This window comes from Schistocerca gregaria, chromosome 1 (genome assembly GCF_023897955.1).
Source record: "Schistocerca gregaria isolate iqSchGreg1 chromosome 1, iqSchGreg1.2, whole genome shotgun sequence".
NCBI classification, from domain to species: Eukaryota; Metazoa; Arthropoda; class Insecta; order Orthoptera; family Acrididae; genus Schistocerca; species Schistocerca gregaria.
The window spans coordinates 863862102-863879894 of record NC_064920.1 but is presented as its reverse complement, the minus strand read 5'-3'; the positions used below and the strand labels follow the sequence as shown (position 1 = coordinate 863879894).

Sequence of the window (17793 nt, the reverse complement as noted above, 5' to 3'; positions counted from 1 at the left end):
CACACAGTTCATTCTGAAGATAGCTGGATGGTATACAAAGCCTGTTCAAACAATTCCAGAACATTCGTAACTTCATGTCAGGAGTGTGTTGGAGCGAAATACGGTTGCATCTACATCTACATCCAAATGGATACTCTGCAAATCACATTTAAGTACCTGGTATAGAGTTCATCGAACCATCTTCACACTAATTCTCTATTAATCCAATTCTGTACAGCGCACAGAAGAAATGAGCACCTATATATTTCTGTGCAAGCTCTGATTTCGCTTATTTTATTATCGTGATCATTTCTCCCTATGTAGGTTGGCGTCAATAATATATTTTCGCTTTTGGAGGAGAAAGTTGATGATTGAAATTTCATGAGAAGATTCTGCTTTAATGAAAAACACCTTTGTTTTAATGATGTCCACCCCAAATCCTGTATCATTTCAATGACACACTCTTCCGTATTTTGCGATAATACAAAATGTGCTGCACTTCTTTGAACTTGCTCGATGTACTCCGTCAGTCCTATCTGGTAAGGATCCCACACTGTGCACCAATATTCTAAAAGGAGACGGGCAAGTGTAGGCAGTCTCTTTAGTAGATATGTTACATTTTCTAAATGTCCTGCCAATAAAACACAGTCTTTGGTTAGCCTTCACCAGAACATTTTCTATGTGTTCCTTCCAATTTAAGTTGTTCGTAATTGTAATTCCTAGGTATTTAGTTGAATTTACACCTGTAGATTTGACTGATTCATCATGTAATCAAAGTTAAACGGATTCCTTTTAACATTCATGTGGATGACCTCACACTTTTTGTTATTTGGTGTCAATTGCCAGCTTTTGCACCGTACAGATATCTTTTTTGAATTTTTTTGCAATTTGTTTTGATCTTCTGATGATGACTTTACTAATCGATAAATGACAGCATCTTCAGTAAACAATGTAAGACAGCTGATCAGATTATCACTTATATAGGTAAGGAATAGCAAAGGGCCTATAACGGTATCTTGGGGAACACTAGAAATCACTTCTGTTTTACTCTATGGCTTTCTGTCAGTTATTACAAACTGTGACCTCTCTGACAGAAAATCATGAATCCAGTCTCATGTTCATCCCTGCACATGCCTCATGTGCATCCCTGCACATGTCTGTATTTAATGTGTAACTGCCAAAAGTTTCATTGTTGTATGTCTGTTATTGTTCAGTGCTATATTGAGTAGAGCATGTGTCGCACAGTTTGCGAATTTTGAGATGGCAGAGTTTGAGGAGCAATGTGTCTGCATTAAATTTTGGTGAAACTCAGAAAAGCTTTACAGAGAGACACCAATTGAAGTACGAAGTCTTAAGCCGTACTTGGTGTTATGTGTGGTTCAAACGATATAAAAATGGCCAGACAGAAGTTAAAGGTGACAATTGTTCATGACACCCTTCGACATACACCAACAACGTTTATGTTAGGAACGTCAGTGAGATTGTTTATGTCAATCAAAGACAGACTGTCCGAGAGATTGCAGAAGCATGTAACATTTCATTTAGATCATATAATGAAATCTTGACACAGCATATTGTAATATATCGTGTTTCTGCCAAGTTCGTCCCACAGCTCATGAATCAAGACCAGAAAGGTCTTTGCCTCACAATCTCTGAAGATCTTTTGGATCATGCAAATGAGAACAAGATGTTCCTTAAGAGAATCGTAACTGGTGATCAGGCATGAGTCTATGGTTATGATGTTGAGACCAAAGTTCAATCTGCACAAGGGGTTGGGAAAGGTTCTGTGAGACCAAAAAGCTCATCAGGTCAGGTCAAATGTCGAAGCCATGGTGGTAGTTTTCTTTGATTTTGAAGGATTAGTTCATCATGAATTCATGTCTCAGGAACAAACTGTTAATCAGTGGTATTGGGGTGTGTTGTGATGCCTGTGAGGAAACAGCCTGAAATGTGGTTGGAATTCATGGCTCTTGCATCATGATAACACTCCTGCGCATTACTCCATGTTGCGGCGTGACTATTGTACAAAAACAAAATCACTTTGCTGCCTCATCCTCCATACTCTCCAGACCTGGCCCATGCGGATTTGGAAATCCTGTTGAAAGGTCGAAGACTTGTAATGATAGATGAGATAAAAGAAAATTCACAGATGACACTTCATGCGATCCAGCAAGGGGTGTACCTAGACTGCTTCCAGAAGTGAAAACGGCGTTGGGAGTAGTGTATCAATTGTGGTGGAGAGTATTTCGAAGGAGACATTGCACAATAAGTAAAAGGTAAGGATAGAAAAAATTTGTGGACAGAGCTCTGAAATTTTTTGAACAGACCTCGTACAGCCCAAATATCAGAGGAATAAGTGAAATCTATGCAGCTGCACCCCCAAAATTTTGTGGAACAATCATTGCACTGCGAAAATATGAAGGTGCACAACATTGATACTACACTACTTCATATGATTGAAAAAACTTTTTGTCTGCTGTATCACCCAAGTCTTAGTTCTGCTACTTATAGTCCACATTGTGGTGCAGTTTGAATTATCTTGGTCACTTGCCTGTGAGTGCATGGAAAAATGCTAGCAAATTTTCATAATGTTTGCATGTCATAGCTCGCAAGTGTGAACTCCCAGTGGGATGAAGGAGTGTCTCTTGCTGAACATTAATGATACATAGCTATTCACACTATTTCACATTTTGATTTGTTTATGCAGTTTTTGACTTTTTCAGTCTTTTTTAAATTTTTTTCCCACAGCAACATTTTTGGATTCTATGCACTGACTGTATTACATAGATGATAGTAATTTTAAGTACAAACCAACAACATGTACGTCTAACTAAAAAGTAGTCTACAATCATGCTGTTTGATTTACAAGCTTTCACATGAGAAATATTTACATCTAATCATCAAAATAAAGCTTACTTTTTATAATCGCTCAGTTTGTATTTTTACTCCTGTTTGTAGCAGTTTCCTGACTGCAGACTGCAAGTGATATCCTGAAAAATTCTGAAAAGTTTCAGATCCCTAGCTCCAGTTTTTATTTTTTTTATTTTACTTATTTATTTATTTATTTATTTGCATGAAATGAACTTATCAGGAAATACAGTTATCTGCAAATTTAATTCAAGGTTTATATTTGATACGGACTCGTCTCTGTTATTCCTGATACATTCGAGATGCATATTCTTCATGGTTTAGATATTCTTCACCTTCTCTCTTCCTTTTCTTGTTTCTCCTTGTTGTAGCCTGCAGTTGCCTTAAGCACCCATTTTTCAGGGTCGAGCGTTCGCATGGAGCCAGTTGCCAGTAGTGATTGTCTCATATTGAACCAAGGAGTTATTCCTAACAATTTTAAAACTTTACACCTGCTTACTGTCCCATTGTTGAAACAACCTATGGCATCTAACTGCCTAATCTCATTGTGTTGAAACCAACAAACATTGTTCTCAGTAGATGTTCCCACATCAAAAGACTGAAACATTGATTCACATTCTGTCTCTACCCTCGTAAACACAGTGACAATAATGTGTTGTCACTTAGATTCCTGTACATGGGCGTAATTGTTCCAGCACTGCGAATTGCTGTGAAGTATACAAACTTACCCAAACTGCTCTTCTCTTCATCTCTCTATCATCTTGATTCCTTATAGTCTACTGTATTAGAGGTCAAAACAGGCATTTTCATAACAAAATTGTGGAAGCTATTTGCTCAACATTTCTATATGTTTTCTGGGAAGCTGAATCCTTATTTGAAGTTTGCTGCCATGTAGGAGGTCAGCCTCACGGTATAATATGAAAAAAACCTCAAAATTTTAGCACTTTTTGTTTTTCACTTATATTTTGAAAATTATGTTGCTTTTGAAGAGGACCAACCCGTACAAAAGTGAAACAGGCAAAATTTCCTACAAAGAGCACTAGAAAGGTTTGATTTTCTGATGAGCAGTATTAGCGCTAGAGTTCGCTGAAGTGAAGCGATTTTTGGCCCATCTGCAGAAACATCAAAAACACCCACTCCACCCACAAAAACTCAAAACATGTACGTGTTATCAACGAAACCCATATACCATGTGAAAGTATGTTAAATTTTATACAAGAGACACATGTCATATTCAGTTTTCTTATAGGATTTGGAGGGAGTAAATCAAAAAATGCCATCTGTGCCCTAGAGCCAATCAACCCCACCAACCTGTCAGTCTCTCATCAGCCATATACATTCAATGTATTATACTTAAAAGTTGCTGTTTTGAATGAATTGATGGGAAATCATGTTTGATGACACCATTAACAAATTATGTTTCAGCATACAGGTATTAGGTACATCACACTGAACAGAAATATGACTATGAAATCTGTGTATTAATATATATGTATCATGAAATGGGATTATGTTGAGCCAAGGATTGGATCATTATATTGAGTAATTCTCCGTCTGCAAAAGAAAGAAAGCATTTAGTGATAGAATATGAGTACAAAAGACTGGTAAGTTGTATAGTGAACTGTCAATGTATTGATGTCTGATATTGTGCACAGTATTTTTATTCATTTTCATTTAGATGTTGGTCGTTCAGGCAGTGCTTTCATCAGACACTAGTAGCTCCAGGTGTTGGGTCTTGGGCAATTGAAGGTACAGGCAAAGCATCAGTGGCTGTGGAAGGTCCAGTCTGAACAGTGAATTGTTGCTGTTCTTCAACTTAAAAAAAATGAGTAATGTTGTGATAGAGAAAACTTGATTACCAAAGATGCATAATGCTGCATTATATTCTGTGAATAATACTTTGTGTCACTTCAGCTCCTTCAGAAGTAGTACTGAAAGAGGCTTGTCCAGATCAAATTTGGTTTCTACATTTGTCACACCCCTTCACATTTCTTGCACAGTTTCATGCAGAAGAGTCGTGCTCACCTGCATCCACACTGATGTTGACAATCTGTTGCATTTGCAAGATATAAGCAGAAGAAGGCTCTCGGGAGATGGGAGTTTCAGTAAGGTAATGGGAGCCAACCCATTTTTGTCAACTACTACACCCATTGCTCTCAACCCAAGTAGATTCTAATCCAGTGCTCCACCTGATGGAAAAATCTGAAGGTGTGTTATTGAGCTGCAGCTTCAGTGGGAGGTATGGAAGTTGTGTTTGTCTTGTAGGCTGATGTTACACACTACTTATACCTCAGCTTGTTGAGTGTTGCTTTTGGGTGGTTTCCACAATAAAGGTCAGTCAGTAATTTCTCACTGGCAGCTACTATTTCTTTTGGGTGGACCAAAAGATCAGCGAATTTAGTAATGCATTATTTTAGATCCGGATTTTTGGAGAGGGTCTTAAGAAATTGAACCTTGCCTTGGTTGAATAATGCTGTCACAAAGTCACAACGGTCATTATGGTTGGCAACACTCTTCTCTGCTGCATTTCCTGGATGGAAGAGGAGCTGAGGGGCTATACCTGTCCCTGGTGGTGGTGGTGGTTAGTGTTTAACATCCCGTCGACAACGAGGTTATTAGAGACGGAGCGCAAGCTCGGGTTAGGGAAGGATTGGGAAGGAAATCGGCCGTGCCCTTTCAAAGGAATCATCCCGGCATTTGCCTGAAACGATTTAGGGAAATCACGGAAAACCTAAATCAGGATGGCTGGAGACGGGATTGAACCGTCGTCCTCCCGAATGCGAGTCCAGTGTGCTAACCACTGTGCCACCTCGCTCGGTTATACCTGTCCCTGGTGAGAGGAAATATACATTGGAATGGAGTTTGGAGATCTATTATTATGACCAGAAGGTCAACATCTTCCCCCACATCTGCAACATACTTGTGATCTGAAGCTAGAGATTCTGCTGTCCACATAAAAAAATGCATCTGCATCACCAGCTGCCTTCTTGGAGGTAATTCCACTTTCATTACATTTTGCATTATCTTTTTTTTCACATTTGATAGAAATTTACTGCTAAAACTGTTGGTGTGTTGCTGCTGCTAAATTGTGGCTCCAGGGACTGCTTTTTGGTCAACCACCTCAAGCGCTCCATAGATTTGGTAGTCTTCTCTGCATCCAGGTATTCACTGAACACAGTTATTGCATTTTCATTGTATTTACCTCGTACAAAATAGGTATATGAGTTGCATATTTGTTCAAAGCTATGCCCTCTGGACCATACAAATCAGTGCAACAAAAACTCCTCTTCAGTACATATACTGTACTATTTGGATCCAGGTTAGTGGGTGTGGTAGTTGAAAAAAAATGGATTAGCTCCCATTACCTCACTGAAACCTGTGGTTCCCAAGAGCATTTTTCAGTTTATATCTTGCAAATGCACGACAGATTATCAACGTCAGTGTGGGAGTAGGCAAGCAGGACTTTTTTGCATGAAACTGTGCCAGCAGTTGTGCTCCAAAAATGATGACAGTTGTGATATAACATTAATCATTCAATTGTTGTTGTTGTTGTTGTTGTTATTGTTATTGTTATTGTTGTGGTTTTCAGTCCAGAGACTGGTTTGATGCAGTTCTCCATGCTACCCTATCCTGTGCAAGCTTCTTCATCCCGCAGAACCTACTACAATCTACATCCTTCTGAATCTGCTTAGTGTATTCCTCTCTTGGTCTCCCTGTATGATTTTTACCCTCTACACTACTCTCCAATACTAAATTGGTGATCCCTTGATGCCCCAGAGCATGTCCTACCAACCGATCCTTTCTTTTAGTCAAGTTTTGCCATAAATTCCTCTTCTCCCCAATTCTATTCAGTACCTTCTCATTAGTTATGTGATCTATCCATTTAATCTTCATCATTCTTCTGTAGTATCACATTTCGAAAGCTTCTATTATCTTCTTGTGTAAACTATTTATTGTCCTTGTTTCACCTCCATAGATGACTACACTCTATACATATACTTTCAGAAAAGGCTTCCTGACATTTAAATCTATACTTGATGTTAACAAATTTCTCTTCTTCAGAAATGCTTTCCTTGCCATTGCCAGTCTACATTTTATATCCTCTCTACTTCGACCATCATCAGTTATTTTGCTCCCCAAATAGCAAAACCCCTTTACTACTTTAAGTGTCTCATTTCCTAATCTAATTCCCTCAGCATCACCTCATTTAATTTAACTACATTCCATTATCCTTGTTTTGCTTTTGTTGATATTCATCTTATATCCTCCATTCAAGACCCAAGACACTGTCCACTCCATTCAAATGCTCTTCCATGGCCTTTGCTGTCTCTGACAGAATTACTATGTTGTGAGCAAACTTCGAAGTTTTTATTTCTTCTCCATGGATTTTAACTCCTACTCCACATTTGTCTTTTGTTTCCTTTACTGCTTGCTCAATGTAAAGATAGATTGAACAACATGGGATATAGGCTACAACCCTATCTCACTTCCTTCTCAATCACTGCTTCCCTTTCATGTCCCTCGACTCTTAAAACTGCCATGTGGTTTCTGTAAAAATTGTAAATAACCTTTTGCTCCCTGTATTTTACCCTACCACTTCCAGAATTTGAATGAGAGTATTCCAGTCAACATTGTCAAGACCTTTCTCTATAACTACATATGCTAGAAAAGTAGGTTTGCCTTTCCTTAACCTATTTTTGAAGATAAAGTCATAGGGTCAGTAGAGCTTTGTGCGTTCCAACATTTCTATGGGATCCAAACTGATCTTCCCTGAGGTCATCTTCTACCAGCTTTTCCATTCATCTGTAAAGAATTTGTATTAGTATTTTGCAACCATAACTTATTAAACTGATAGTTCGGTAATTTTCAAACCTGTTAACACCTGCTTTCTTTGGGATAGGAATTATTATATTCTTCTTTAAGTCTGATGGTATTTCACCTGTCTCATACATCTTGCTCACCAGATGGAAGAATTGTTGTGACTTAGGTCTTTCATTGCTCTGTCAGATTCTTCATGCAGTATTGTATCTCCCATCTTATCTTCATCTACATCCTCTTCCATTTGCATAATATTGCCTTCAAGTACATTGCCCTTGTATTGACTCTACATACTCCTTCCGTCTTTCTGCTTTCCCTTCTTTGCTTAGGACTAGTTTTCCATCTGAGTTCTTAATATTCATACAAGTGGTTCTATTTTCTCCAAAGAATTCTTTAATTTTTAATTTTCCTGTAGGCAGTATCGCTCGTATGCCTCTACATCCCTACATTTATCCTCTAGCCATCCATGCTTAGCCATTATGCACTTCCTTTTGTTCTCATTTTTAAGACGTTTGTATTCCTTTTTGCCTGCTTCATTTATTGCATTTTGTATTTTCTCCTTTCATCAATTAAATTCAGTATCTCTTCTATTAACCATTGATTTCTACTAGCCCTCACCTTTTTACTACTTGATCCTCTGCTGCCTTCACTATTTCATCTCTCAAAGCTACTTGTTCTTCTTCTACTGTATCTCTTTACCCTGTTCTTATCAATCATTCCCTAATGCGGTCCCTGAAACTCTCTACAGGCTCTGCTTCTTTCAGTTTAAATATGTCCCATCTCCTTAAATTCCTATCTTTTTTGCAGTTTCTTCAGTTTTAGCCTACAGAGTTCATAACCAATAAATTGTGGTCAGAGTCCACATCTGTGCCTGGAAATGCCTTAAAATTTAAAACCTGGTTACTAAATCTCTGTCTTTACCATTGTATAATCTATCTGAAACCTTCCAGTCTCTTCAGGCCTCTTCAACGTATATAACCTTCTTTCATGATTCTTAAACCAAGTGTTAGCTGTGATTAAGTTATTCTGTGTGCAAAATCAACCAGGTGGATTCCTCTTTCATTCCTTACCCCATTCCATCTCTTCCTTTTTCCTACTATCGAATTTCAGTCTTCCATGACTATTTCATTTTTGTTTCCCTTAACTATCTGAATAATTTCTTTTATCACATCACACATTTTTTCAATCTCTTCATCATCTTGCAAAGCTAGTTGGCATATAAACTTGTACTACTGTGTTAGTTGTGAGCTTTGTGTCTATCTTGGCTACAATAATGCATCCACCATGCTGTCTGTAATAGCTTATCTGCATTCATATTTTTTTTTTATTTATTACTAAACCTACTCCTTCATTACCCTTATTTGATTTTGTATTCTGAAACATATTCAATTATAGTTTCCTGGTCAGTTTTCATAGATATATCAGTCTGGGTCCCCAAATATTTTAGCTTGTCTTGCGGCACTTGATAGAATCGATGTAACATTGTATCTGATTGTAATCGTGTAATGGCCTTCAAGGTTAATTGTGGTACTGATACAAAATCATGAACTGTGTGACTTTTTCTGATTCCTGGAAATTCTGTTGTATTATGTCATATAGATTTTTGTACTATTTTATATTAAAGTGCTGTTGGAAAGTGTAGTACACTGAGGTGACAAAAGTCATGGGATACCTCCTAATATCGTGTCGGACCTCCTTTTGCCTAGTCTAGTGCAACAGCTCAGCATTGCATGTCGTTGGAAGTCCCCTGCAGAAATATTGTGCCATGCTGCCATTATACCTGCTCATAATTGCAAAATTCTTGCCACTGCCTGACTTTGTGCGCAGACTGACCTCTCAATTATGCCCCATAAATGACTGATGTGATTTGTGTCAGGTGATCTGAGTGGTCAAACCATTTGCTCAGATTGTCCACAATGTTCTTCAAACTGATCACCAGCAATTGTGGCATGGTGACATGGCGCATAATCATCCATGAAAATTCCATCATTATTTGGGAACACGAGAGGCAGCACATGGTCTCCAAGAAGCCAAACATAATCACTTCCAATCAATGATCAGTTGAGTTGGACCACTGGCTCCAATCTATTCCATGTAAACACAGCTTACACCGTTATGGAGGCATCAACAGCTTGCACAGTGCCTTGTTGACAGTAACGGTCCATGGCTCATGGAGTCTGTGCCACACTCAAACCCTACCATCAGCTCAAACCAACAGAAATTGGGGCTCATCTGACCAGGCCATGGTTTTCGAGCCATCTATGGTCCAACTGATATGGTCATGAATCCAGGAGACGCACTGGAGGGGATATGCTATTAGCAAAGGCACTCGCGTTGGTCATCTGCTGACATATCCCATTAATGCCCGATTTCACAACACTGTCTTAACAAATGCATTTGTCGCCATCACACACTGATTTCTGTGGTTACTTCATGGAATGTTGTTTGTCTGTTAGCACTGACAACTTTACGCAAACGCTACTGCTCTTGGTCAATAAGTGAAGGCCATCAGCAGGCGAGTCTTTGGTGAGAAGTAATGCCTGAAATTGGGTATTCTTGGTACCCTCTTGACACTGTGGATCTAAGAATATTGAATTTCCTAATGATTTCCGAAATGGAATGTCCCATGCGTCTAGCTCCAACTACCATTCCGTGTTCAAAATCTGTTAATTCCTGTCATACAGCCATAATCACTTCGGAAACCTTTCCACGTGAATCACCGGAGTTCAAATGGCAGCTCTACCAGTGCACTTCCCTTTTTCATGTACGCAATACCACTGTCATCTGTATATATGCATATTGTAATCGTATGACTTCTGTCACCTCAGCGTATATTGTGCTCCTACAATTATTACAATCTGTTTTTGACATCTAGTTTTATTTCATACTCTAGGAGCTTTCCATCTTCTTCCCTGCATCCAGTCGTGATCTTGATGGAAAGATGACTCCAAAGACGACAGCAACATTCAAGAATTGTACATGCTGTGTAATAAAGCCTCATGCAGTTCAGGAAGGTGTGATATGATAGTTATTTTACAGGGAAAAGTTTTGTACATTTGCCACAATTTTGGTAATACAAATGACATTTTCATTACCATGTACAAGGTGTACAACTTTGCTTCCACCGGTTTTTCCCCAACATTTGAGGCTTTAATGAAAGAAATTAATTACACATGTATCATTCAAAGTATTTTCCATTGTTGGCCACTACTTTCTCCCATCTTTCGGGCAGTGTACAAATCCTGCATTGAAAAAATTGTTCATCTTGTGAAGCGACCTGCGAATTGATCCAATTTGTGAATTCTTCATGAGATCAGAAGTGTTGGTCAGCCAGGCCATGTGCCATTGATCTAAACAAGTGATAGTGAGAGGGAGCAATGTCTGGAGAATAAGGCGAGTGGGATAGGACTTCCCATTGTAATGTTTCCAAGTATGTTTTGACCTCTTTAACAACGTGAGTCGAGTGTCGTTGCGCTGCAAAATCAGTTTATCGTGCCTCTTGCTGTATTGTGGCCGTTTGTCTTGTAATGCTCTGCTCAAACACATTAATTGTGTTCGATAATGGGCACCTATGATTGTTTCATTTGGTTTTAACACCTCATAGTACACGACGCCGAGCTGGTCCCACCAAATGCAGAACATTGTCTTGGAGCCGTAAATATTCAATTTGGCTGGGATATCCCCATGATTTTTTACTTTTAGGGCTATCGTAATGAACCCATTTTTCGTACCTGGTCACAGTGCAATGCAGAAATCCCTTCCGTTTCTGCCTCTGAAGCAACGGTTCACAAACATGTAAACGCCATTCAACGTCTCTTGGTTTCAGCTCACACGGGACCCACGTTCTTTCTGAATGATGCCCATAGCCTTGAGACATTTTGAAATGGCTTGCTGTGTCACTCCCACTAATCGTGCCAGTTCTTCTTGAGTTTGACACGAATCTTCACTCAGCGATGTCTCCAATTCTGCATCTTCGAAAACATTCTTCCACCACTATGCCGGTCTATGACATTAAAATTACCGTTCTTAAAGCATTGAAACCAATCACGACACGTTTTTTCACTAATAGTGTCCTTACTGTACATACTTAAGAGCATTCAATGAGACTCAGCTACTGTTTCTTCATATTGCAACAAAACAGTAACACCTACCACAAATGATGAGAATTAGGCTTGTAAACTGACATCTTCAATCAAGGACAACTTTATGATGCAGACACAAATTGAACTAGGTTATGCTGACTGAGGTCCAAGCAAACTGCCTGACATCTGCGAACTGTTCCTTTGATCGCTACTTACTGTTGTCACCACCTGTCGGCAAATGATGAAAGCAAAGTTCTGCACCTTGTAGTAATCAGATGTCATACAGCAAGGTTCTAGTGTTAGTACTTTGCCATTGCATATCTCTAATCTGTTATGAAGTGTCCTGTGTACATCTGTCTCATGTAAATGGCTGTGGTGTTTGTCTTTGTTGTAATGTATGATTATTTGTGTTGTCATATTAACTAACTAACTAACACAGGAAGACATTTTATCTTTGTGTGTGCAAAATTTGTCGCAGTATGACTGAATATGACTTGATAGTCTAATATCTGTCATACTCTATAAACCTTTTCCTTGTGATAACCTATAATTGTTTGACTAAATTTATTTGATCGCATCAAACTTCTCATATGCATGAGACCTGTAATATATAACGGACTAATAATCAGTTTACTTTTGTTGAAGGCTGATATAATTACACTGTGAATTTTGCTGTTGTTGCCTTTCATTTAATTATACAAGAATGATCTGTGCAGTAACAAACATTACAGTAAGCAAATTTCTAAGTGAATGACAATTGTCAAACATTATCTGGCACTATAGAAAATAACACAGCACACATGTTGCATATTACAGCATCAATTCCATTGTGTGTGTGTGTGTGTGTGTGTGTGTGTGTGTGTGTGTGTGCGCGCGTGCACACGCGCGCATGTTTGTTTTCTATTTCCAGAGAAGGACTACGTCCAAAAAATTTAATATTTAGTAGTCTCTTCATGGTGCCTATCAGCAACTCAATGCCTTCCCAATGCAGTGTATTGCAATCGACCTTTTCTTAATATTGTTTATTTCACTCCGGGCTTTCCATTATTAAAACTTCCTATAATTTATTTTACTGCTGTACACTTTGATATCAGACCAGACTTCTGGTCCTTCTCTCTCTCTCTCTCTCTCTCTCTCTCTCTCTCTCTCTCACACACACACACACACACACACACACACACACACACATGCAGCAGCAATCTGGGGAGGCTTGTGTGTGTGTGTGTGGGGGGGGGGGGGGGGTAAGGCGGTGGCAGGGAGGGGGAGGAATAGCAGGATAAGGGGAAGATGTCCTGCTTGTGAGAGAATGCAAGAATATGGTCAGGACAGGATATGGCTGCTAGGTTCAGAGTTGGGAGGTTGTGCTGGTGGGACAGGGGAAGAGTGGGTGGTAGCAGAAAACAGAGAGGGTGAAGGAGAGAAGGGAAAAACTAGTAGATGCATTGGTGAAAGGAGGCATGTCTACTGTTGGAGTGTGAGAAGCTAAGAGGATAGGTAGGTGGAGGACAGGGACTGGCAGTGGTTGAGGCTGGAGGGTTTACAGGAGAGGAGGACATGTTATGGGCAGAGTTCTCACCTACGCAGTTCAGAAAAGCTGGTGTTGGTAGGAAGAACTGGGATGGCGCAGGCTGTGAAGCAGTCATTGAAATGCAGCACATCATGTTGGGCAGCATGTTCAGCAACTGCATGGTCCAGCTGTCTCCTGGCCACAGTTTGACAGAACCCACTAATGAGGACAGATAGTTTCTTAGTTGTGATTCCCATGTAGAAAGCAGCATAGTGGTTGCAGTTTAGCTTGTACATCATGTAGGTGCTTTCACAGGTAGCCTTGCCTTTGATGGGATAACAGGTAATAGTGGTACGATACATGGGACAGGTCTTGCACCTGGGTCTATTGCAGGGATGTGAGCTGAGAGGCAGCTTCAAATTTGGGGTTACCAAGTGCTCCTGTCCATTCTGTTGTACTCTTTTTAAACGTCCTTTGCTGGTAAATTACTGTACAACAATACTGTTCCAGTGACAGTACAACAAATGTAAATAACACAATGCACACATGAAATATTTCATGTTGATGGTCCTTATTTATTAATGACTCATTCATTGTTTTCAGTTCTTCCAGCTGGTCTACTAAACTAGACAAATTTTACACTACTGGCCATTAAAATTGCTACACCAAGAAGAAATGCAGATGATAAACGGGTATTCATTGGACAAATATATTATACTAGAACTGACATGTGATTACATTTTCACGCAATTTGAGTGCATAGATCCTGAGAAATCAGTACCCAGAACAACCACCTCTGGCCATAATAACGGCCTTGATATGTCTGGGCATGCAGCTTCAACATGATACCACGGTTCATCAAGAGTAGTGACTGGCGTATTGTGACGAGCCAGTTGCTCGGACACCATTGACCAGACGTTTTCAGTTGGTGAGAGATCTGGAGAATGTGCTGGCCAGGGCAGCAGTTGAACATTTTCTGTATCCAGAAAGGCCTGTACAGGACCTGCAACATGCAGTCGTGAATTATCCTGCTGAAATGTAGGGTTTTGCAGAGATCGAATGAAGGGTAGAGCCACAGGTCGTAACACATCTGAAATGTAACAACCACTGTTCCAAGTGCCGTCAATGCGAACAAGAAGTGACCGAGACATGTAACCAATGGCACCCGATACCATCACGCCGGGTGATACGCCAGTGTGGCAATGAGGAATACACGCTTCCTATGTGTGTTCACTGCAATGTCGCCAAACACGGATGCAACCATCATGGTGCTGTAAACAGAACCTGGATTCATAAAAAAAAAATGACGTTTTTCCATTTGTGCACCCAAGTTCGTCATTGAGTACATCATCATGAGCGCTCCTGTCTGTGATACAGCATCAAGGATAACCGCAGCCATGGCTTCCGAGCTGATAGTCCATCCTGCTGCAAGCATCATCGAACTGTTCGTGCAGTTGTTTGTTGTCTTGCAAATGTCCCCATCTGTTGACTCAGGGATTGAGACGTGGCTGCACTATCAGTTACAGCCATACGGATAAGGTGGCTGTCATCTCGACTGCTAGTGATACAAGGCCGTTGGGATTCAGCACGGCCTTCTGTATTACCCTCCTGAACCCACCGATTCCATATTCTGCTAACAGTCATTGGATCTCAACCAACGCGAGCAGCAATGTCGCGATACGATAAACCACAATTGCAATAGGCTACAATCCGACCATTATCGAAGTCCGAAAAGTGATGGTACACATTTCTCCTCCTTACATGAGGCGTCACAACAAAGTTTCACCAGACAACGCCAGTCAACTGCTGTTTGTGTATGAGAAATCGGTTGGAAACTTTCCTCATGTCAGCACATTGTAGGTGTCGCCACTGGTGCCAACCTTGTGTGATTGCTCTGAAAAGCTAATCGTTTGCATATCACAGCATCTTCTTCCTGTCTGTTAAATTTCACGTCTGTAGCATGTCATCTTCGTGGTGTAGCAATTTTAATGGCCAGTAGTGTATATTCATCTGAATACACGGTAGAACTTGGCTGCAAATACTGATTTCAGGATTTTGTTTGACAAAACAGTTTGGTGATTTTTAATCCTACATTTAGTCAATTTCATTTTATGGCATTCAGTTCAGACATATTGTTCGGAATTGTCTAAGTTTTGAGGACTTTCATCATTTTACATGATGTCAAGCCGATTTACCTGGCAAATGAAAAGGATTTTACTTTACTGTATACATTGTTCAGGGGTGCATCATGACAGTTAATTCAAATTGTGATTGGGCCGAGAAATGCACCTTCTGTCTCACTTGTATTTGATTTATTATGCATGATGCATTTTAAAGCCTGTTGTTTCATCATAGGTGTATGTCTCTGGAATTGTGTGATTAATATCCTACACCTGAAAATGAAATCACAGACTTTGAAATACATTGACATAGTAAATGAAATATAAATGTAACTGAAGGGAATTCATACCCTAAAACAATTTCAAAAGAATATTAAGTGACAATTGTTAGTTAAAGGTAGGAATGAAAATAAACATACTTACTATAAAATTATAAGGTGACTGAAGGGCAGGTCAGGTGAAGTTCCAGAATTGCTACTTAAATACACATGAAAGTACAAAAAATATCGTAGATTTTGGAAACTATTAGTTCCTCCCGGAAGAGTTCTGAAAGCTAGCGCAGTTCTTATGCTTTCATGTGTGTGTATCGGCAGTACTGTAACTTCACCTCCTGAATGTAAGTACTGGCCAGTCATTCTGTTCATAACACTGAAAAATTTAGACTGTGAAATATGCACCATTTTTAACACAGTGTTTTTTATGCATGTTTATTTTGCAGGTTTACTGGGTGATATCATATATGAAATTCAAAAAAGTGGTTTCAGAATTACAGGAATGCAAATGTTTTATATGGACTATCCAAATGCTGAAGAATTTTATGAAGTATACAAAGGAGTTGTCCCTGAATGCACGGTATTGTTTAATAGTTTGAGAAAAGTTATTTACAGTTTTATGTTATATACCTTCTGCAATAGTAATACATTTGAATTAACTCTTTGTTTACATTAGACAGATATGTAGTTTATCAAGCAAATATCACATGTGAACATAAACAGCGGAGCCAGAGTTGAAGCACTACACCGAAATAAGAATCCGTAATAAGCACAGTGTTTGAGAAATGATATGATTATTATAAAATGAACAATGGAAAGTCCAGGTTGGAATATCAGCAATATTAGTGAAAAGTGGAGATTGCTACTCACTGTAATGAAGGCAGGTTGAGTTGCAGACAGCCACAATGAAAAGACTGTTACACACTGAGCTTTCAGCCAAAGTCTTCTCCAGAAAAGAAAGGAAAACATGCACACATTTTTTTTAAGGAACCATGCCTCATGTTCATATGATCGCTATCTCTGGGGCTTTGTTGTGTTGAACTAAAGCAGCAGACTGGAGTGGGGCAGGGAAGGGGGAGGGATAGCAGAGTACAGATAGGGGAAGAAGAATACTACTTGGCAGAGTGTCCAAGGACTAGAAGGCAGCAGGAAAGTGCTGCAGTGTTGGGAAGCTGGGAGGGGGGCGGGGGGACGACAGGTAGCTAAAAAGGAGAGAACCATACAGGGCAAAAAAGGTGAGCAATGTGTTGCAAGGATTACTCCCATCTGCATAGTTCAAAGAAACTAGTGGTTGAGAGGTTGTGAAGAAGCCATTGAAATCAAGTGTATTATGTTCAACTGCATGTTGTGCCACAGGGTGATCCACTATGCTCTGGGCTACAGTTTAGCAGCAGCAATTCATCCTCCAAACTGACCAAGAGTAAAGTGGACCACCCGGTGGCACAGCATACAGCTGAGCGTAGTAGCAGTCTATGATTATTATAAATTAGAAGACACTCATCTCTCTTAGACGTGTTAAGGAATTTTGTAATCAAAAGTATATATTATAGGACTTACAGCCAGAAAGGAGAAAGAAGTATGGGAAGGCAATGAAATGTCTGATTAATCATCCAGAAAACAAAATTAAAACAGTGCAGACAAAAAGACTGGTGCATCAATAATGAGGCAACAGTTCGAACTGAAATACTAGGAAAATTAACAGTGTGTCTTGGGTATAATGCCATTTGGTATTAATGTGCATTATTAACAGAAACAGACCAAAGTTAACTTCCAATTTTGCCACCTTTATTTAATTTTTTGTTTTGTTTTTGGCTTTTTTCATTTTTTGGGAATTAGATTTCTTCTAGAAAGTGGAAAATTCAGCTTTTGTTATAGAGTTTTGCTGTTGGTTGTCTACATTGGAAACTAAAGGAGAAAGCAGAAATCAAAAATTGATGCTTTACTAAAGTATATTAAAGAAATTTTTTATTAACTGATATGTGACTTTTTAGTGTCATTTTTTCAATACAGTCCATTTAGTATTTTGTACATTTATGTTATCTGTTGCCGTTTGGCAACAAGGTACTGCACCCGAAACAGTGTTAGCTATAGACTGTAAGATAGGTTGCAGAGTAAAGACATAAGTATGTGTTATCAAGTGATAACCA

The 17793-nt window shown here is 39.3% G+C and overlaps 1 protein-coding gene across 5 annotated transcripts in view; it reads left to right on the top strand.

Moving 5' to 3' along the window:
* Window positions 1-17793, top strand: part of LOC126272936 (nucleoside diphosphate kinase 7) — a 100850-nt gene that overhangs the window by 72167 nt on the left and 10890 nt on the right. For all 5 annotated transcript variants that reach the window (XM_049976246.1, XM_049976274.1, XM_049976238.1 and 2 more), the window contains 2 exons: window positions 10559-10679; window positions 16093-16226. In XM_049976246.1, the coding sequence (XP_049832203.1) occupies window positions 10559-10679; window positions 16093-16226 (255 nt within the window). The remainder of the gene's footprint in view (window positions 1-10558; window positions 10680-16092; window positions 16227-17793) is intronic.